Source organism: Haemaphysalis longicornis, unplaced genomic scaffold (genome assembly GCF_048455015.1).
Source record: "Haemaphysalis longicornis isolate Haplotype H1 unplaced genomic scaffold, Haemaphysalis longicornis Haplotype H1 scaffold_9, whole genome shotgun sequence".
Classification (NCBI taxonomy): Eukaryota; Metazoa; Arthropoda; class Arachnida; order Ixodida; family Ixodidae; genus Haemaphysalis; species Haemaphysalis longicornis.
In genome coordinates, this window is record NW_027526460.1 from 46,591,877 (window position 1) to 46,614,035 (window position 22,159).

Consider the following 22,159-nt stretch of genomic DNA (forward strand, 5'->3'; position numbering starts at 1 on the left):
GCACAGCAGCAGACTCAAGTGCCGTGATGAATATTTAGTAGCAGTATGAGGGTATGTAAATTGGCTAGAAGGGATGTTCACATAATATTCTCATTTACGCCTTTTTTGGACTCCCCACTAATGACAACTGCAGCCAGTGCCTCATGGTGCATTCCTCACCCTTTCCTGTTGACAACCGCTTCAACATAACCCACTATATGAATGGAATACTATAAGTCACTAAGGCTTCCGCGTTCCCTACTCAAAATGTGTGTTAAGGTGTCGTGCGACATTTTAACAGCAGAGCTGTGTAACCCGGCCGTAAGCTGCCCAACGCTAACACAAAGAACTTGCGCCGTCTGTAAACCTTGCACTACCGCAACAAGGTTATTAATACAGTGAAGCCGGCTTTCGTGCCTGTTCAAGTGTGAGCACAAGTGAGCGTTCTTTAACAAACAAACAAACAAACAAACAAACAAACAAACAAACAAACAAACAAACAAACAAACAAACAAACAAACAAACAAACAAACAAACAAACAAACAAACAAACAAACAAACAAACAAACAAACAAACAAACAAACAAACTAACAAACAAACAAACTAACAAACTAACAAACTAACAAACTAACAAACTAACAAACTAACAAACTAACAAACTAACAAACTAACAAACTAACAAACAAACAAACTAACTAACTAACTAACTAACTAACTAACTAACTAACTAACTAACTAACTAACTAACTAACTAACTAACTAACTAACTAACTAACTAACTAACTAACTAACTAACTAACTAACTAACTAACTAACTAACTAACTAACTAACTAACTAACTAACTAACTAACTAACTAACTAACTAACTAACTAACTAACTAACTCACTCACTCACTCACTCACTCACTCACTCACTCACTCACTCACTCACTCACTCACTCACTCACTCACTCACTCACTCACTCACTCACTCACTCACTCACTCACTAACTCACTCACTCACTCACTCACTCACTCACTCACTCACTCACTCACTCACTCACTCACTCACTCACTCACTCACTCACTCACTCACTCACTCACTCACTCATTGGTTCGTTCATTCGTTCGGTGGTTCGTTCCGTCTTTTCTTCCTTCCTTCCGTCATGTTTTCCTTCCTTCCTTCCTTCCTTCCTTCCTTCTTTCTTTCTTTCTTCCTTCCTTCCTTGCCGTGTTTCTTTCGCTTTTCTTTTTTTTCCTTTCTTTCGTTCTTGCTCTCTCTCCTCCTTTTTTCTTTCTTCCTTCCTCTCTTTTTCTTTCTTAATTTCTTTCTTCCTTTCTTTCTTACGGTAAGCTTGGTTCGATGTCGTGTTAACGGGTTCCACTTTGGGAGAGATGTGAAAGGCTGGAGACAAAACGATAAGGGCCTCCAGTTATGAAGAAATTTCAGGGACAAGTTTGAAGGGAAAGAAGCCGACAACTCTGATGCTTCTCGAACCTTGCACAGCTAGTGCAGGCTGTTTCTTTTATCGTGCAGGCTGAAAGCGCATTGAACCACTGTAGTTTATTCATTGTGATTCTGACGAATTGTTTTGCTGGTTCCGTATCTACTTCAGCCGAACACCGGGAAAGACCACATGCCATCCTGTCACCTTTACCCGGTGGTGTGGCTCGTACAGGGGTCACAAAGCAACCAGGGTCTTATTTCGAACGTGAGCACAATAGACAACCCTTAAATAGAAATTTTGCATTGGGAAACAGTAACGCATAGCTCTGACGATATTTAAAATTCTTCATCTTTCGGCGTTCTGCAATGGCTTGTGCTTCACAAGACGCGCCTCGGCGTCTAGTGGCGTCTGAGAAAGCAGGCGCAAAACCGGGCATCCATGACAGCGGGCGTCTTTTTTCAGAAGCGTTGACAAACCACACCAAATCGAGCAAGCGCTGCGAACTGCACGTGCATCCCTCTTTCATCTTCCTCTTCGTTGCATGGATCAATCGAACCACCTGACAGTTATGCGGCAGGTTCAAGCACGATGTACACATTTTTGTTTAATCGGTGGTGCGTAGACGGCGCTGCACTCTTAAGTGTCTGCATTAACAGGAGATGTAAAACGTGGTTGCATTCGGCAATTCGGAGTTGAAGTTGAAGAGGAGCGGGGGCGAAAGAAAGCGGCGAAGAGAGCAAAACCACATGCCTTAAATGTGCCATGAAGACAACGTACAAGTTTGTGTTATTCGAAAGATTTCGTGTTTTATAGTGTTCCCAGCGCTTGTTCGAATGGAAACAATGCTTTATTCACTGAGAAATGAATTAATTTGGGTTAGATATTTGATTTTCCCCCTAAATCATGTGTATTCGTGGTCTGCGATGCATTAACAGGAACCGACAACTCTGCAGCCGATTGGGAAAACTTGTTTACCGATTGTGAGCCTAGATGGCGCCACCATACTGTGGGAAGCCGTTTTCTGCCTTCGGTTTATTTTTTACTATATTTAAACCTGGCTTGTTTTTGTTCAGGTTGAAAATAGTCGTTTCGTGAAACAGTGCTCGCTTGGCAAATATGGTCACGTAAAACACCATTGCTTGCGTCAATCGGCCAGTGTCGTCTGACACAACCCCGAAGCCCCGCAGTCCTGTGCAGCTAAACCAAGCATAGTGCGCGCAATAGCAACAGCAGCACGCATCGGTACTTGTATGTTTCCTTGTGCTTTCGTAACTTCCACTGTTTGTCCCACCATTCTTGCGGCTTTAAAATGCATGTGCCCTAAATTTAAGCGCAAATAGCTCGTTCGGCAAGCTTATAACCTCTGCCTAATTTGCGTTTGTTTTGGCACCCTCCGCCAATCGCGCAGCTGGCTGTTATGACATCATAGGTTCTGTTGCGGGAAATGAGCTAGTTGGTTTTTTCCTAATTATAGAGCTTATTTGAGGAAAGTTTACGTTAAAAGTGGTGTCAGTATGATTATTACGAGGCAATCTTTTGAATGAACCAAACTTGTCTTTTCTCTTCATGGCTCCTTTAACCAGTGGCCAACCTACGGATGTTGAACCACCCACCACAAAGTAAAAGGGGGAAGTATCGGCGGATACTGCGGGGAGAATCAGCCGATTCGACAGCGAAGAAGCGAAGGACTACGAGGCGCCCAACTTAACACCGGCTGAGAAGCAACTATGACCGAGTGCCGCTGCCCTAATTGGTGGCGCGCCAACAGTACAATGTACAAGGCGAATGAAACATGCCACGACATCATAATCAGTGCGAGAATGCGGCATACACGATGCCGGTATACCCGTTCCACAATTCAAATAACATTGGTGTTTTCGCATTCACTGCATTATCAGAAGTTCTTCGGTGTCCTGAATTCTAGCATACACCACATCTTCGACCTCGGCTAATATCTGCATTTTAGAGGTTAAATTTTCTATTGATATTTTTTATTCCAATTAGTTTATGGAAGTTGCCCCCCCACCCCCCCACACTTCTAGTTGAGTCCCTGTTGCAAATCTCGTCGTTGACTACCTTATACTCTTCTAGTCTTTCCTCTATATTCGGAAGGTGCATACGGAAGTGTTTCGCTACCTTTGTTGTTTATTGGGACTAGCACAGTAAAAGAGTTTCAAAAACTCTTTGGGATCATACTCAATGAATGAGAAAATGACGAATGAGGCAGAAAGATGCCGTTTGTCAATTTATTTATTGTTCTTTAACCACCTAATAATAAGCGTCTCCTCCAGGTGATGAGGATCTTTGATTAAAAGTACCCTTCCTACAGATTCTAGGTATAAGTACGAAAACTGAAGGCGTGTAAAGTGTAGTACCAAAAGAACTTTTCTTAACTCTGAAAAATATGAGTCGGGACAAACCAGATACGGTGGCGGAGTTATGACACGTCACGGTGTCCTCGCCACAGTGCTATAAATATTTGGCTTGATCCAAGCGGGTTTAGCTCCGAAACTTGGTGGTCTGACAAGTAAACTTGAAAGTGCTTGTGGTTGTTTTGAGTGAACGGGATATTCTGAGAACGATGTACAATTCCCTCGACATTAGAGCATCTATGGAATTAGGGCATCTTAATGGTATTTTGAAGATTTCTTTGAAATTTTTATGTTATATGTGCTAGGTTTTCGTGGGTCATCGTTTAATGTCCACGGGGACTGTCAACGGGAACACTTCAGATACGAAAACGGGAAACTGCATAGAGCAACTGTAAAAAAAAACGAAGTGAATCATGACGAGTGGGCGAAGCACGGGGATCGTTCTTACCGTAAATCACCCGTGGCACTGCCCACTCGTGCATTTAAATGAGTGACAACGCGTGTGTTCAGTATATACAATTCCAATCCAATCCGATTCAATTCAATTTAATCCAACCCAATCTAAACCAAATCCAATCCAATCCGATGCTAATAGTGAATGCGCAACACTGTGTACACGGACGCTAAGGAACAAGCCATGGGCATAGCGAGGTGCCTAAGGTGCTTCGTCCCTAATATCCGAGAATCTTCGTTTGTATTACGTTCTCATCACATACAGAGTACAATTTGGACACCAAAGTTCAACAAGTTTTCAAGCGCAGCTAAAGAGTAACTGATAACGAAAAAAAACCTATTTTCCTTTCAGCTTTCTCCATAGACTAGGCATCTGTTCCATCGACAAAACTTCGCCCCAGTATGTGATGTCCCAGATTTGCAAGTACGTCCATGTATTCGGCTCAAAGGACAATAACGTAATGAGATAAAGCACAATTAAATGGCATCAAAAGTGGTAATCCCCGCCACTGCAACAAACCTTTATATCGGTAAATTCCACGCCCTGTCGTCGATCTGCGTGACAAATGCGATTTCGAGGCCCGCCGAAGCACTTCAAGGTGTGAGGGTTCATATACATGCGAAGTTCGAGGATGTGGCACTCGTTACGGGGGCAGGGTGGTGGTTCCCGGGGCCTTTTAGGAACCGGCCACTGGGTATGGCGGATAGGAACTACGGGCCGTTTCGGGAGCAAAAGCGGGGTAGGGCGGATTGGATCCAGGGGCAGTTCCAGAACCAGCTGTTGGGTACGGCAGGTAGGATGCAGCAGCGGCCGTTCCGGGAGCAGCGGCTGGGTACGGCGGGTAGGATGCAGCAGCGGCCGTTCCGGGAGCAGAGGCTGGGTACGGCGGGTAGGATGCAGCGGCCGTTCCGGGATCAGCTGTTGCGTAGGGCGGGTAAGTTCCAGGGGCTACCCCGCCATCAACACTCGGGTATCCTTGCTGGAAGTTGTAAGCCTGGCCAGTCGACTGTATCACCAGTGTGTCGAAGTTGCGGTAGAATCTGTACATGCCGAAGAGGACTGCAGCCTGCACGACGACACTCATTTGTAGCAATCACCAAGCTAGTGAAAAGAAGTACGGAGCTTTTCACGCAGCTGGACTAGTATTTTAAGTGCATAGTTACTTTTTCGTGCTGTAAATGCTTTTGCTATCTTGTACTTGTAATTGTTACATTGTAATTTCTACATGTCTTGTGTGTTTGCTTATTATGTTAATGGTCATATTTCATTTTTCTTTTTTAATGCTATAAAGTGTTACTACTGTTTCTTACTTTGTATGTTACTTCTTATACTGTATGTGTTGGCATAATGTACATGGACTGTTTTCTATGCACATTTTGTTAACTTGCATAGCTTATGCTTCAGTGTCTGGGGTACTTTCTTAAAGTTTGTAGGATATGCTTCTTGTGCTACTCTACATGATTGATTGATTGATTGATTGATTGATTGATTGATTGATTGATTGTAGGGTTTTAACGCGCCGACGCAACTCAGGCGATGGGGCGCGCTGTAGTGGAGGGCTCCGGATTAATTTTGACCACCTGGGGATCAATAACGTCGGCCGAAATATCGTACAGACGGGCATTTTCGCTTTTTGCCTCCATGAGAAAAGCGGCCACCACGGGCGGGAATCGAACCCGTGAACTCGTGGTCAGCAGCGAAACGCCTTAGCCACTGAGCCACCGCGGCGTGTCTACTCTACATGATTAAGTAATTGGAATTTGATTACTTTCATGTGCTTGCTGCTATTGCCTTGTATGTGGTTTCCAAGGCTTTGTAAAGCTTCTAAGGCAGCTTTTACTTGGGAAACCACACGAGTTTCTGATGAATAAAAACTGAACTAAAACGGAACGTGTCTGGAATGCCAGTATTAGCTTATACTCGCCTTCTGGCGAAACCGTGTGCTGTACCTAATGTATGCGTTCCCCGCTCACAACGCCTTGAACCAAGAATTGCGGGCAAATGGGCCAGCATTGTGGAGGCTATGGAGGCTAATTTTTCCGGCGCAATGCTATGCCCGTGGAGAGAAAATGCATCGGGTCGTTGTATGAAAATCATTTTTTGTATATACGTAACGTGTGTTGTAGCTTAAGAAGGCACGGCAAAAGCTGCCGCACATCACCCCGCCACGGTTTTAAGCATATTCCGTGACTTCAGCATCGAGCGAAACGTTTTTACGGTGAATGAGCTTAGAATGAAAACATCGCTACATGGGTTATGAAAGAAGGCGTTCCTGAATGCGGGGTCGAGCTGTGGCACACAAGATAAAATTACGGAAGCGTTTAAAAGTCTCTCATTCACCACTACATTAAGTGCAAAAAAGCAACAAGCGAACAAAAACTGCACAAATTCGGAGAACTGTGTGCTAATGCATAGCATTCTTATGTCGCTTGCATTCATTGTTAGAAATTTACAGCCGGGTTTAGCTATGGGTACCTTTACAGGGGTTGTTTTTAAATGAGTACCAAAATATAGGGATTGTAAATGATGTACAGTCTTTGTCAAACTTTTGTGGGGAAAGCGGGAAACGCACAGGCTGCAAGACATTCAATGTACAAGCTTACGTTTCGAGTGATGGTGAAACGAGAAAAAAAAGCCCTTCGTTCTTACTACATTTAAATATTTTTGCCACACTTAACGGTAAAGCCGATTCTTTGAATTCTTTGTGGTCGAGAAGGCTTAGGATTGGCCCACAAAGTTTTGACAAAGGGTGTACGTCTACACCATTGTGGCGACTGACTGCCTGAACTCCTTCAGTTCAGCAGTTTTATGCAAATGGAAGGTAATACAGTTTTCCGTTTCAGTGACCTTTTTATTCGTGGTTCCGTTCCTTTCTGGGATTTTTTTTATTAAATTTTAGTCTTCGTTTTTTATGGGAGGTGTATGATATCCGTGTTTTTTATTTCACAAGTTCAATTTTATAATCTTGTACCATTTTCATTGCTTGCTTTTTTCAATTTTTTGAAATTCTGTTCGAGCACTTACCGCTATTTAGGCTACTATACCTAAAAATTATTTATCTCAGCCTGTTATGCACTTTTGTGCAAATTCATGGCGTTACACGGTTGACCTGGTTTCACGAATTTTTATATTCCCATTTCCATCTTTCTTTCCCAGAATGGTTTATTTTCATCTAGTTTTGCTTTCGTAATTTCACTGGAATGAAATTTTAACTTTCTGTATCTTTTTCTATATGTAGGTTTTTGCTTTTCCGCTCAACCATTCATCCATATTCACGTTAAAATAGCGAACCAACTCACTTACGTATTATTGGTGATTTAATACGTTAATGTACAACGTATGAACTAACCAATTATGCATTTTTGTGCAAATTCAGGGCGTTACAAGTTGCACTAAGGAATGGCGGTATATTGCGAAACCGCTCAACAGGAAGAGTCAAGCAACAAAATGCACCTCGGTGCTCAGACTAACATTCCCAAACAAGAACCCCTTCCTGTCCCAGACTATAATGCCAGCATTGGAAGGGATCTGAGGAATTCCCTTGCGGGCCTATCTTCACACTCTGGGGTGGCCATTAGTTCTCGAAATTTGGCAATAACCGCATTTACAATATTGCTAAATTACATGCATCATGAAAGTGTGATTTAATACTTCTACGATGACGCTGCGCTGATTGTTTGACTTAGAGAATGCTCCTTACCTTAACTGCAGCAATGATCGTGTAAGTGATAGCAAAATATAACGTCACTTTCATACCCTATAAGAAAAGAGAAGAGAACGAGTGATAAATTGGTGACTTGGTAATAAACACCCCGCGCTCGAAAGCTCCTTCTAAGCTTAGAAAAAGCTGCTGAGATTGAAAAGCGATAGTCTCTCTTTAGCAACGAAACCTGAATATTTTGGTCTCTCCGTCCGTCCGTCCGTCCGTCCGTCCGTCCGTCCGTCCGTCCGTCTGTCTGTCTGTCTGTCTGTCGGTCTGTCTGTCTGTCTGTCTGTCTGTCTGTCTGCCCGTTCCTCTATTTAGCCGCCTGTTCAAAAGTTAAAATAACTTATCTCGAAGTTTATATATGCTAAACTTTGCCCAACTACTAAATCAAGAAACGGCCTTCATACTCGCCACGATTGTTCAGCAAAACGAAAGAATTAGGCATATTTTAGACGAAACATACGTACACAACTGATTCTATCACTGACCTAAACAAATAGACGCGGGGTTAATTATTGGAACACCACATACAAAAACGCAATAAAGCAATATTAAAGCCAGCGCATCTGGGAGTCAGACGGAAAGAGACAGCCCACGACCTTGCGCGAGAAATGACACGCAGCACAAGGATTGAAGATGCCGGCTCGGAGAGATTTTCCCCCTCCTGACATACACAGAAATGACCCAACATCTACGCTTGGCCCGACGCACTCTTCCTCCACCCCACCGACACCTAACTATCAAGCAGGCACACCACTACCGCGCCTTGCAAACAAACACCTTTCCCCATCCAAAAAGAGTCTGCCCCTACTCCGAACAAATTGCGTCCCCTAGCTGCCCCTTCTGTAGAGCAGACTGCACTCTTTTCCACATGGCTGGTGGAGCCTCCTCCCACTCCCTCCCCAAACCGAATCTGTAGAACTCACTCGATCTCTGGAGGCGCGCCCTGTCCAGCTCATGCCTGTCCGACCAGCTTCGACTGGCGGAGTGGGCTGTAGCGGCTGGGAAAGCATATGGGGTCTTTGAATGAAGACTCCATCTCCTTAAGATGCCATACAAATTTGCTCCACAATAAAGATGGTTATCCTCCTCCTCCTTTGCCACGCACGTCAAACAGCGCTAGACTTAAAACCGCGAGGTTGAGGCACCAGCGCGAGCCAGAAAAGTAACATTAGGTCCCCACAGATGGCAGGCGAGGAGCGCAAAGGAGCGAGAAGTGAATGGAGCACACCTCTATCGCGTTTATCATGGTAGGAGCGAGGTAAGAGGGGAAGGGCGCAACAGTTTGGCGGGGAGAAAGCGGATGCAGCTACGTGGCCATGGCACAGAAGACTATCGTGTTTGGACAACATTCCCAGCCAAACGAGCAGATACACGAACATTTTTCGCCCTCGTTTCGTACTGGCATTTACAGACCGTGCAAGTAGATGGTGGTGCGAGTTCATGGGTACTTACTGACCTTCGCGTTAGGAGGTCGAGCAGATACTGCTGGAGATCTTGTTCATGCAAAACCCTGTTCATGGTAACTCTTAACGCTTTACCGCAGTTATATCTAGAAATAATCCGGCATTTTACATTTGAAGTAAGCCTGCTCTGGTTCATTACCACGGAACGCAACAACGAACCAACGATCAAGAACGCTTACTTTGTAGACAGTATTTAATGTCACGCGGGTTGTTGCCTCAAGCAGGAGCACTAATATTAGAAAGTCATAGTGTCAAGCGAAACAAAAATTGCTAACAAGCTGAACTGCAACGGCAGAAAACTGCTTTTTACGTGGTTTGCGCTTGCCTGCCAGATTCGTCGACCTGTGATAGTGATCTTCTGTGCATTTTCGCGTTTCTCAGTAAGTCGGAAATGTGCTTGCTCATGAAAATTTGCGCACAAAAAAATCTCAGGGCTCTCAGTACGGCGAAAACCAGCTTGTTGGATTCTTTCGTTCGCCATGGCGAACGTGTGTCCGCACAGCACGACCACGCGGAATATTTAAGTGTGGCACGCTCCCTATAATAAATGTTTTCGCCAACATTTATCCCTTGGATCAGTAAATTGATGTGTTTTTAGCGGCGAAGCACCTTTGGACCTCGCTTTCTCCGTGGCTTGTCCCTTGGCGTCTCGTATACACAGTGTCGCGCATGCGTGAGGAGTATTGTATTTGATTGGATTGCATTCAGATCGGATTGGATTGAATTAAATTGAATTGTACCGGATTTGATTGGATTGGAATTGTATACACTGTATACGAGCGTTGTCACTCATTTACATGCGCGAGTGGGCAGTCCCACGGGTGATTTACGGTAAGACCGATCCCCAGTGCTTCACCCAATCGACATGATTCACGTCGTGAAGATGCGTGAATTCTTTAGATGCTACGGCATCTCATTCGCAATGCCTAATACGCAATGCCTAATGACCGCAATGGTACCGGAATCTTGGAAGAACGCGAACATCATCCTAATCCATAAGAAAGGCGACATGAAGGACTTGAAAAATTACAGGCCGATCAGCTTACTGTCAGTCGTCTACAAGGTATTTACCAAGGTAATCGCTAACCGAATCTCTGCAACCTTAGATTTCAGTCAACCTAAAGAACAAGCAGGGTTCCGTAAAGGTTATTCAACAATGGACCATATTCACACGATCAATCAGGTGATAGAGAAGTGCGCTGAGTATACTGAACCCCTATATATAGCCTTCATAGATTATGAGAAAGCATTTGACTCGGTCGAAACCCTAGCAGTCATTCAGGCATTACGGAACCCGGGGGTAGATGAGCATTATGTAAGAATACTAGAGGATATCTACAGTGGGCCTACAGCTACCATCATCCTCCATAGGGAGAGCAGTAAAATACCTATAAGGAAGGGTGTCAGACAAGGAGACACAATCTCTCCAATGTTATTCACAGCATGCTTACAAGAAGTATTCAGAACGTTCGATTGGGAACAGGTGGGAGTAAGGGTTAATGGAGAATACCTCAGTAACCTCAGATTTGCTGATGACCTTGCCTTGCTAAGTAACTCGGGGGACGAATTGCAAAGCATGCTTTCCGCACTGGGCGAACAGAGTAGAACCGTGGGCCTGAAAATTAATATGCAGAAAACTAAAGTAATGATCAATAACCTCGGGACAGCACAGCAGTTTGAGATAGGTGGTGAGGCAGTGGAAGTGGTAAGCGAATATATCTACTTAGGCCAAGTTGTGACCCCAGATCCCAACCATGAGGCAGAGATAATTAGAAGGATCAGAATGGGGTGGGGTGCATATGGCAGACATTCTCAGATAATGAATAGCAGCCTACCATTGTCGCTGAAGAAGAAAGTGTATGACAGCTGCATCTTACCGGTACTCACCTACGGGGCAGAAACTTGGCGGCTCACTAAGAGGGTTCAACTTAAATTGAGAACGACTCAGCGGGCAATGGAGCGGAAAATGATAGGTGTAACATTAATTAAGGGACAAGAAGAGAGCGGAGTGGATCAGAGAGCAAACTGGTGTTAAAGACATATTAGTAGAAATTAAGAAGAAATGGACGTGGGCAGGGCATGTAATGCAAAGGCAAGATAACCGCTGGTCATTAAGGGTAACCGAGTGGATCCCTAGAGAAGGCAAGCGTTGCAAAGGGCGGCAGAAAGTTAGATGGGCAGATGAGATCAAGAAGTTTGCGGGGATAAATTGGTCACAGTTGGCACAGGACCGAGGTAATTGGAGAATAATGGGAGAGGCCTTTGCCCTGCAGTGGGCGTAGATAGCCTGGTGATGATGATGATGATGATGATGATGCATCTCATTCACTCGCCTTGTCCCTCCATACGGCGTTGTCCGTCCACACCCCTCCCCCTACACTATAAAAAAAATAAGAGATAGCGGCGCCCGGTTTCGATCCCACGACCCTGTGGGCGGAACGCAAGGTACATGGTGCTCTTCCCACTGCGCCACAAAACCGAGACAGATTCAAATGCTGCGAACGACCCTTATATCCTTGACTCATTCAAACTACGTCAAGATGCTACTGATACAACGCATGATGGGGCAATGATTAACACTTGCAATAAAAAAAAACAAGCTCCCACTTACAGCAACAATGATGGAGTAAAGGTCGTTGCGACAGCGAAGCCCCAAGCATACCACTTAGAGAGATTGACCAAGATTGGCCAATAAAACATAATAATAATCATAAAACATAATAATCATACGCGTTCCCGACACGTTTCACGCGATTTCAGACTCAATCCAACGGAAACACCAAGTGAACCCCACGATGCGTCGCATCTACACAAGGTTCCCCTCGCGGGGACGTGGGCACAATTTTTTGTATATAAAATTTCATCAGGCCGATATTACCTTTTGGTAAAGCAGATTGAGCCGGAAAGATTACAATCTACCCTCAATCTTGCCCACATTATACAGAACATCAATGTGGTTCCTGCGTGTAGTTCTAATATGGAGCAGAAGTACATTTTACCCATCAATGTGATTTGTTTGGTTGACGTAATATTAGACGTGCATTAAGGGAGTAAACATTAATTTGCGAAGAAGGCAGAGGAGAACAAAGAAGGCAAAACGTTTAGAAGGAGAAAGTGTACAGAAGAGGAGCCACAGTTCTTGACAGAACGTTCTTAACAGAAGTGCCAGCGTAAAAAGTTCAGATGCCGACATGAAGCAAATGTAAAAACATAGTGCACGTCCCCACTTCGCGAAACACCGTGGGATGTGCAGAGGGAGAGTTTCGGGGCCCATTCGTAGTCGCATCAGATTGGAAGCGGGTTGGAAGCAGAATGGAAGCGTCAGAATGGAAACATCCCCTTGTGCGCTTTACACATATAAACCTGTAGAAAGTACGCAATAAATGCGGGAAGCAGAGTTCTTTTCGCCGCAATTTAACATCCTTAAGATTTTGCGTCTCGATATGAAAATCTCGCAAACTTTATGTTAATCTAAAACAAGCTGAAAACTGAACAGTTTTGTAAAATTCAGTGCTTATTCTACCGACGGCCGGTGGAAACAGCACAGGGCATTTCTCGCGGCAGTCGCCTGGGATTGGCTAGGCATGCAACCTGAAGCCCCCTTAGAAGGAATATTGCCGGAAAAGGCTGCGTTGCTGACTTCTCCCGTGGGGGTGTGGTATTGTACGTAATTTCAACCGAATGGACAAAGATTAGAATCCTAAGGGATCAAAGTTTTCTTTTTTTTTGGTGTTCGCAGAATTTGACAAGTTTTTGGTCATCGCACAGCAAAGTGGTTTTTGCGATATGGTTATTTCTACAATATCCACAGTATCGAAGCATGGGAGTTCTGATAAGCTGGGTTTTAGTTCAGTTGGCCAGTGTTAGGGTCGGTTACTTTGGGTTGGGTTAGCTTAGGTTATACTAGGTCAGGTTACGTTAAATAGGGTAGGTTCGATTCGGTTACGTTACGTTAGGCAAGTTAGGTTACCTCTGGCCATTCATTTTATCAATGCTGGAATTTTCCATCCATGCGATTAACAAGACGCCTAATTTCAAGGGAAACGTCACATGCTTTTATAAGCCAATGAGAGGTGAGTGCTGGCAGAATTTTTTCTAGGTATCTCTCCCTTCTTCCGGCAGGTTAGATGCTCCTTTATTGAAAGCAGGGTTACAGTATCGGAGCGCATATTTTTCCTTGCTGTTGATTTTCTCTGTGTCAGTTCGTATTTATTTTAAACTGAGCTGTATTATGAACAAATTCAATTCTCTGTGCGTACTTTGCAGCATGTTCACAGGCTCTTAAATATGTAATGGAAGTCTTGATACTGTTTCGGACTATTTAGCCTGCCTGCGAACACTAGAGGGCTTAAGGTGTTCTGAAAAATTCGTAGGTGACTACACGTCCGGACAGCGTTAGCTAAGAGAGCAGAAGTAAGGCAACAGTCAACAGTGTGGACGGCAGCGGAAAAGTGGCGTCTCCAGTATAATTGTGGAATTAACTTACGAGTCAGTTAACATATAAACGAATTTGGACGCTTAACTGCTTGTTTCGTCAAACATTGTCTAAAAAAGATAACTTTTCGGCTGACCGTGACGGTTAGTGCTGATCACAGTCTTCGTCCTCGATCCTTTATCTTTAGTACTTCATATCGCCCTTGTCATGTCACGTGACCCTAGTGAATGGGGTAGTATGGCGCGCCAAGTAACCTTGGACGAGGGCACTCTGAGAACAAGAGGGTAGGTGAGGACACTTCCAAGGTACGTGACCAACCAAACAAATTCCTGGCAAATTATCGCAAATAACTGGCGACCCAAGAGTGACACAATATTCTGACATCCCTATAGTGCGTCACCCAACATGTGGTCCACAAATGACTGACATAACCACTGTAAACACCCGCGACTGTTGGCCATTTTGTCGTAACCCGTTGGTGGCAATGGGTTACCCATCACCGTAGGTTCACAATGGACCGGTGAGCAACCATGGGTCCCATTAACAACCGGTGAGTGCGTCACCCTACTGCGGGCAGTGATCAACGAACATGGAGAGCCGAAAGGAAGTCTCGCGCTTAGACATCCGAGGGAAGGCTATCAGGTGAAACATTTCCCGCGCATATGGTTCGTTCGCGGCGAGTGAACTCCAAAGAAAATTTCGTGCCTGTTGCAACGTTCCTTCCCTTACGCTTCCTAATCCCTAGTTCTGTACCACCGCTCTGGCCGATGTTACCCACCAGGCACCCGGGCTTAGGTCACCAGAGGGCACCAGTAATTGTCAATCACGATATTCGCGTGCTAACCAGTTTTTGGTGCTGACACAGGTGGTTTGGCCAACAGCAGCCCGTCTGGTGGTTTACAGTTGGGGACCAGCACGCACCAGTCACTAATTTCTATCTCTTGCGAGACGCCATTGCGCACTGATACATCACCAGTGGTAAGTAACAAGTAAACAAGAAACCCATCAACACCTGGTGACTGGGCGATTTATTAGCACCCAAACCCAGCGTTCTGGACACATACTGGATATAAGATACCTGGTGCATGTTCACGTTCCCACACGCACGCACACAACCACACGCAAAAAATAAAACGGAATAAAGGAAATACGAAGCCCACAAAACCCCTAGGCGACGGAATAGATGCCGCAATTTTGGGGAGAGATTCGCATTGTAATGTGGACACCAAGCGTGCACACATATTTCTGTATTTTTCTGAGATCTTATAACCTTCTGGAAGCAACTCAAAACGTACATACTTACGCTATAAGGTTCGCTATATTTTTCTTGTTGTTTTTGTCGGAATGCTGTCCAGAGTGCCTGAGGAAAGTCAAATAGAAGTGTAGCATCAGGTCATCGGCGATCAATTTTCACGATCATTTCTGATTTGCAGTCGGAGCAGATTGTGGCACCAGATCGGGCAGTATATTAGCATAAAGTGTGAACGACCACTATCGTAAAAACAGTACGGTATTAGCTACTGAAAATTAAAAATGGGCATTCAACATTTACGAGACAGTAAGGCACCGGTAACTAGTTTTCCCTTTTTCCCTACTTCACTTTCTTCTTTTGCGCGTAATTGTCAGAGGCTGAGTCCAAGTTGTAAATTTAATATTTGATCAGAGGTATCGCCCAACGAACCCGCTTACGCCGCTTAGTCACGCCGCTTAGTCACGACATAATTCAGTTGATCCTCTTTTACAGACTCCTTCCTATTAAAACAGCGAGTCCACTGGTGCGACATCGGAAGGAGCGCGGAAAAAACTAAACAAATAAGAATAAAGAACAGTAGACGCACTAGGTCCTGTTTTTCTCCAATTCGGTGCTCCCAACGGAGCTCCTTTTCATCACATTTACCCATCCGCCTACCCCTCTCGGCTCTGCCCGCATTTTGGCGCTAAATCCACCGTGCAACACCACATGTGGGTGACAGACGCTCGACAGACTGATGCCAACCACTGGGCTGCACGAAGGACCGTCTGCAGCAGCAGTGTCCGCCCCGCTGACATGGCGCACATCAGTGGAAAATTCTTCGGCGTACGGCATTTCGCGAACTCCCGGGATACGGGCGCACCAGTATCCCAGTGCGCGCGCAATGCATTGGTGAGCGGCTTGTGATTCGTGAGCACAAAAAAATTCTTGCCCTTTACATAAGGGCGGAAATTTCGGATAGCAGCGTATATGACCTGGAGTTTCCTACCAAAGGTGCTGTTCCATCATTCGGACGGGCTCAGTTCTCTGGAGAAGAAAGGAATTGGTCGCCACACTCCACTCCCCTTGTGCTGCAACATGGCTCCAATTGCTGCATCGGAAACGTCCCCCATTACGCATTGAGGAACACCTGGCTACGGGCACGTAAGCAGGGTAGCATTTGCAAGAACCTCCTTAATCCTCCGGAAGGCTTGTATGGATTGGTCGTTCCACAGAAGGGTAGTTGCTTAAGTTTCTGATACCTTGAGTAGGCGGTGGAGAGGATGAAGAATGTTGGCGCATTTCGTGATGAACCTACGGTAGAAGTTCATGAGTTCCAGGAGCTCTCGAAGCTGGCGGATGTTTTTTGGCTGTGGAACCGCCGATCTGCTTCCACGTTGTGAGCTGGGTTGAAGTCTTGCGCGTGAAATCCCGTGGCAAAAAAAAAAAAAATGCTGACATCGGTACCCCAAGCATGCACTTTGCCGTGTCGATAACGATGCCGTGGTCGGTCAGTCGCGGAAGCATGCAGATGCCGCTCGTGCTCTTCGGGAGTGCTGCTAGGAATCAGAAGATCATAAAGGTATACCTTGCAAAAGTAGAGGCCCCGGACAACGCCACCCACGAAACGTAAAAATTTGGCCGGCGTTGCGTAAGCCAAAAGGCATACGCAGAAATTTGCCCATTCCGAACAGCGTTGTTATTGCGGTCTTGGGAATATCTGCTGCTGCTACGGGTATCTGATGTATGCTCGTAGCAGATCTATTGCTGAGAAAATGGGAGCAGCATGCAGGAAAGAGGTGTTGCACCGCTTAACGTGTTGCACCGTGTTGCAACGTGTTGCACCGCTTAACGGTCTGGAACGGTTACCCGATTAAGCGCTTAATAGTCCCCGCAAGGGCGCCAATCGTCGTTTTGATTTGGGGACCACGTGAACAGGTGACGCATATGGGCTGTACGAGAGACGCACTATCCCGAGTTCTATCATGTAGGCAAACTCCTGTCGGCACAGCCGCAGCTTCTCGAATGAAAGGCGCCATGCTCGCGTGGAGATCGGTGGGTCTGTGGTTTCTATGTGATGCTGGACATCGTGCTTTACTTTGGGAAACGCTTGCGGATGTCACGTCAGCGCGGATAACTCTTGTATTATGGCGGTGAAGTACGCTTCTCAAGTCGGAATGAACAAGGTCGGGATGAGAGGAGGGTGTCAACATGGCTTGTCTTGTACCGCTTCACAAGAAACCGGATCTTGAAGCCGTTTTCTGCGGACGTCGACTAAAAGACCGAAGTACTGGACGAAGCCTTCCCCTAGTGTGGTGAATTTGACATCCGCAGTTATGAAAACACAGTAAAACGCTCTTTCAAAGCCGAAATTCAGCTTTAATGGACTACGAGCGTATGTTGTTGTCCCCGTGTTATCGACTGCTTGCAGTGGCGATGCACCAGATTTCCTACCTTCGGCTTGTGACGATGGTATCACGTTCACTTCGGCGCCTGTGTTGACTAAGAGGCGAATTCCGTCGTTGCGATCGGTAATAAAGAATACCGAGGGACGACTTGAAGGCAACGTAGCAGCCCTGGTTCCCCTCAGTGCTTGCCGCGGCTATATCCTGAGCGCGCGCAGGGTGGAATACATTTATGCGCTGAATCTCGGAACCGCCGATGATACCGGCATACATTCTGGCGCTGAGGGTGTGATAGCGGCGTTTTAGGCTCAGTTAACGTTTGTGCCCTTCTGCTGGCGCGCAAAGCTGGTACCGTCTCGGTTGAGTTGAGAAATTGCCTCACGCATTTCTCGAGACTGTTCGCCTCGAGACTCTTGGGCTTGCGCAGCAGCCACGGGTGTGGGTGGGGTTATCGGTATTAGCCGGTCGCAAGATGGGCTACCGCGCGACCGCGGTCAGATATTTCTGCTCTGACGAAGTGGCGACCATGAGAATGCTTGAAGGCAGCTTTTGCAAAAATGTTATTGGAGCATCTCCGTCTGGGGTGGTTGTTGTCTCGCCGAGCATGTGTTGCACGTGCCGCAAAAGCTGGCTACGAGTATGGTCGCCGAGTTCCGTGCCACGAAGGAATGGCTGCAGTCGATGTGGTTCGGAGGACGTAACTCGGGGAACGACGGTTGCCTTCAGCGCTGCATCTGTATTTTAACCAGGCGGTGCGAGCAAAAGATCCCTTATTTCACCGGCTATTGCGGGTGGTAGACCGCTGACTACGTAGTAGTATTTCCCACGGTCTGTGGTGTTGCGTCGTGTTGCAAACTGCGATTCCACTTGTATGAACCAAAGTTCGGGGTCCCAGTCCAAAAGGGAGGCAGCTTACCGTCCACCGAGGAGGCTGTCGGAGGGGCGTCTGTCGCGGACGTTGCATAATGCCGTTGCTCCGACACTCCCGAGGCTGCCTCCAGATCAGAGGGTTGCGTATTCGGATCGTGACGAGGTCACCAATTCTGGAACGTGCTTCTCGGCAGAGCCACTCGAATAAACAATGCGCATCACAAACAACAATTCAACGTTTATTAGTAGCACTGTTCTCGAAGATAACTTTCCACACCACGCGCATGCGCTCTGGACCCCATATCCCACAGCGCCGTTTGCGTCGCCACAATATAGCAGGTTTCTACCGCCCCTGAAAAAAATGTATTCCCAGCATTGCATGCGTGTTTCGACGGGAAGCCAAATTTAAAGAGATCGGTATAAGCTTGGTCATTGTAGGCTGGCTTTTGCAAATTGTGTGTTGCATAGTACAGCATGGCCATTGAAGAAGGTAGTTTGATCAGAGAAAACGGCTTTAATTTTGGTGTTGTCGCAAGTATCAAGAAGCAAGTTATATTGCGACTGGCCGCTAGGACGACTCTGCCAAAAAAAAAAGTTCCTGCGTTTTTGCTGCCACCCTTTCCCATAGGGGCGATTTCCCGTACAAGCCGGGTGGTAAATCGAATATGCGGGGTCTCATTTACTTGTCATATTTAGTTATTTCACAGTGCAGGGGTAAACGACCCAGAATTACTGTCTTCTTGCAATGCATGGCCATTTACGGAGCGAGTACTGTTATAGGAAGCGGCTGTGTGTGCTTTAAAAAAAATTCGAATACATATTATGTGAGAATTAGCCACTAAGACGACTCTATCGTTACTCACAGCAAGGAAGCCGAATAAGCGGAATCTTCGTAAATATGAGCCACAGCTACACCGTTTCAGCAGATTTCACGTTGGGTGGAACTGGGATTAAATTTCGCTTGGATATGGGTGTTTTAATTTTAATGCATAAGCTCTAAGTGTGTGGGAAGAAAGGAAGTCGTACTATGAGCACCAGAATAATCTGCCTATTTCAGAGACTTATCTCTTAATGCGTAGAACTCTTATATCGTTTGTCTAGAGTGGGAGTTATTTAGATCTGTGCATGTCTAAAGGACGTATTATTGTTTTTTTTTTCAGCTTTACTTTGTTTCTTTACGCCAGAAAAAGAAATGTATACAATTATAGTGATTAAGTTCACTTACTTCGCTAATCATGTTTGTTTTTCGAAGATGCAAGGCATATTGCAGAGTTGGCCCGTTAACGCTATTTTTTTATTCGTATTTCCAAAGTTCTTTCGCAGGCTTTTTCCGTTTATTCTTCGATTTTCGGGGAAGATGCATAAGCTGCATATGGTTGAATTTGACAGATCATTTCTGTTACGTTTCCATTTTTTGTAGTTTTCTGATTGCTTGATATTTCAACTTCTGTTTTACCAATCATCGCCATTACGCTATTATAAAGGTTAAAGATGGAACTTCGCGAAATCTGCATTTCTGAGAAATGCAGGGCGTTACGCCATTTCTTGCCTTCTTCGCTATTTTTATTTCCTATTCTGAACGAGCCTTTGCACTTTTCTTTCATGCTTCTGTTTTTGGGAAAGATGTTTTGTTTTTCAGAGCCATTTTATAAAAATTTTATTTTTGTTTTTTAATTTTTTGGTTTTCCAAGATTCTGTCCAGCAAGTATCCCAATTAAAGCTATTTTACTGATTAAAGGTGGAACTTCCGCCAAATCTGCATTTTTGCGGAAACGCCCGGTTTTACACGGTTTTTCGCCTTCTTCGCTATTTTTTATTCGTATTTCGACGCAGACTTTTTTTCATTTATAGGTTTTTGGTAGAGATGTATAAGATGCATATTCTTGATTATGCGGGATCAATATTGTTAAGTTTTTTTCTATACTGGTGATTTTTTTTTTCACAATTCTGCCAACTCGCTCCATTTGCGCTATTATAACAAATAAAGGCAGAACTTCCGCCTAACCTGCATTTCGGCGTAAATGCTGGGCGTTACACGGTCCCTGCTGTGGGTTACTCAGCAAAGAATACTACGCATTAAAAGTTTAGAACACCTATGCACTGTTTTTGATGCAGGCATTAATGTTCAGTTGTGTTGGGATATGCGGGTATCGTGTGTGCCTGTCATGTTTAACAGCCACTGTTTATGTAGACAGTTGAGAGCCCATTGCCGTAATAACAACACTGAAATTTGCAGAACAATTGTCGCGTAGAAATCAGCACGTTCCCACTGCGCGTAGTATAATAACGCAATGTATACAATGGTATATGTTGAGCGGGCTTTTGCCTTTGTGCCGTTTTCGCTCCCTTTAGTTTACAATGGCTAGAATACTTGGCGTCGCCCTTGGAAGCCATTGAGTTTATTTTGGTACTAATTTAAATGCTACTTATGTAATTACCATGATCACCCGCTGCGGTGGCTCAGTGGCTAAGGCGTTGCGCTGCTGAGCACGAGGTCGCGGGTTCGATTCCCGGCCGCGGCGGCCGCTTTTCTGATGGAGGCGAAAAGCTAAAACGCCCGTGTGTTCGAGCTTTCGGCGCACGACAAAGATCCCCGGGTGGTCAAAATTAATCCGGAGCCCTCCACCACGGCGCGCCTCATCGCCTGCGTTGCGTCGACGCGTTAAATCCTACAATCAATCAATAATTACCATGATACTATTTCTGCAGTAGTACTGAATATGCGTCTCCAACATCTATTTCCATTATTAATAAAAGTGAGAAAAAACCACCTGGCGTTAGTGACGGATTTTATATAATCAGCCTTCCACGTTGCAAAAAAATATAGCAAAGGGGCATCGGGACACCCTTTACACTTGTTGAAGCGAACCTGTCAGCCTGTCATGTTATCAGTAGTCCACCCCAAAACGCACTGCCGGAACGCCAACTTCCTCTGACGATGATGGTCGTGTGTGAAGTGAAAAAAAATTACACCGCTACCTGTGGTCGGAATCCAACCCGAGTGTCTTGCGTAAAAAAACTAACGACTATCTGATTACGCCATTACGGCACGATCGAAGTATTTCAGATTTGGAGAGGGGTGCAGGGACGGACAAAACTGGACAGAAAATGCCCGCTGCGTCTAACGATGACGATGATTAAGCGCTACGAAAAGCCGCAGAAGGCACCAGTAAAGCACTATCAGTAAAGCACCAGAGAACACAATCAGAGTGCAGTAAACCGTCCCAATCATAAATGTCTTAAGTGTACGCTAAGGTGGTGTGATGTAAGTCCGCTCGCTTCTGAATTGGTTCCTTTGTGTTGGACCAGATCAAAGCCTATAGTGTGCACTGCTGGCAGGTTTATCAGGAAGAGTGGTGCACTCTCCGCGCTCTCTGTGGACTGTACAATTCCCGCAAAACCGTTGCTCCTGGCCTCGCTCTCTACGCTGACCTTCAGTACTCCGAGAGCATAGATACTGAATGCAGCTCCCTTTAAAACGCGCCCGCGACCACGAAGTAACACTATCGCATCTCGTCGCTCAAGAAATGCGCGTAGGTCTCCTCTGCGACATTTTTACAGTACGTCACAGCACCGCTATGCCAAACAAAAGTTTCTGCTGAAACTATTACGTGCCATTACACATCTCATATCACGTTCCCAATGCGCAAGGTCATTTGGCAGTCCGCACAGTGTACACATGTGATGTGTTGCCCACTCGATTGTAGCGAGTTTCTTCACAAAGTCACGAAGCCAAGAACTAGCCACTTTTATTTCAATTGTTCAGTGCGCAAAGCAAGTTCACGGCGTTCGGATATGGACATTCCCCGAGT

The 22,159-nt window shown here is 45.4% G+C and overlaps 1 protein-coding gene across 1 annotated transcript in view; it reads right to left on the reverse strand.

Annotated features, from left to right (window-relative positions):
- Positions 1–4,263: 4,263 nt before the first annotated feature.
- LOC144153168 (uncharacterized) overlaps positions 4,264–22,159 on the reverse strand; it is a 191,382-nt gene continuing 173,486 nt past the window's right edge. The window contains exons 11-13 of the mRNA XM_077684816.1: positions 15,145–15,201; positions 7,935–7,991; positions 4,264–5,300 (exon numbers count right to left, since the gene is read on the reverse strand). Of these exons, the coding sequence (XP_077540942.1) occupies positions 4,911–5,300; positions 7,935–7,991; positions 15,145–15,201 (504 nt within the window). The 3' untranslated portion in view covers positions 4,264–4,910. The remainder of the gene's footprint in view (positions 5,301–7,934; positions 7,992–15,144; positions 15,202–22,159) is intronic.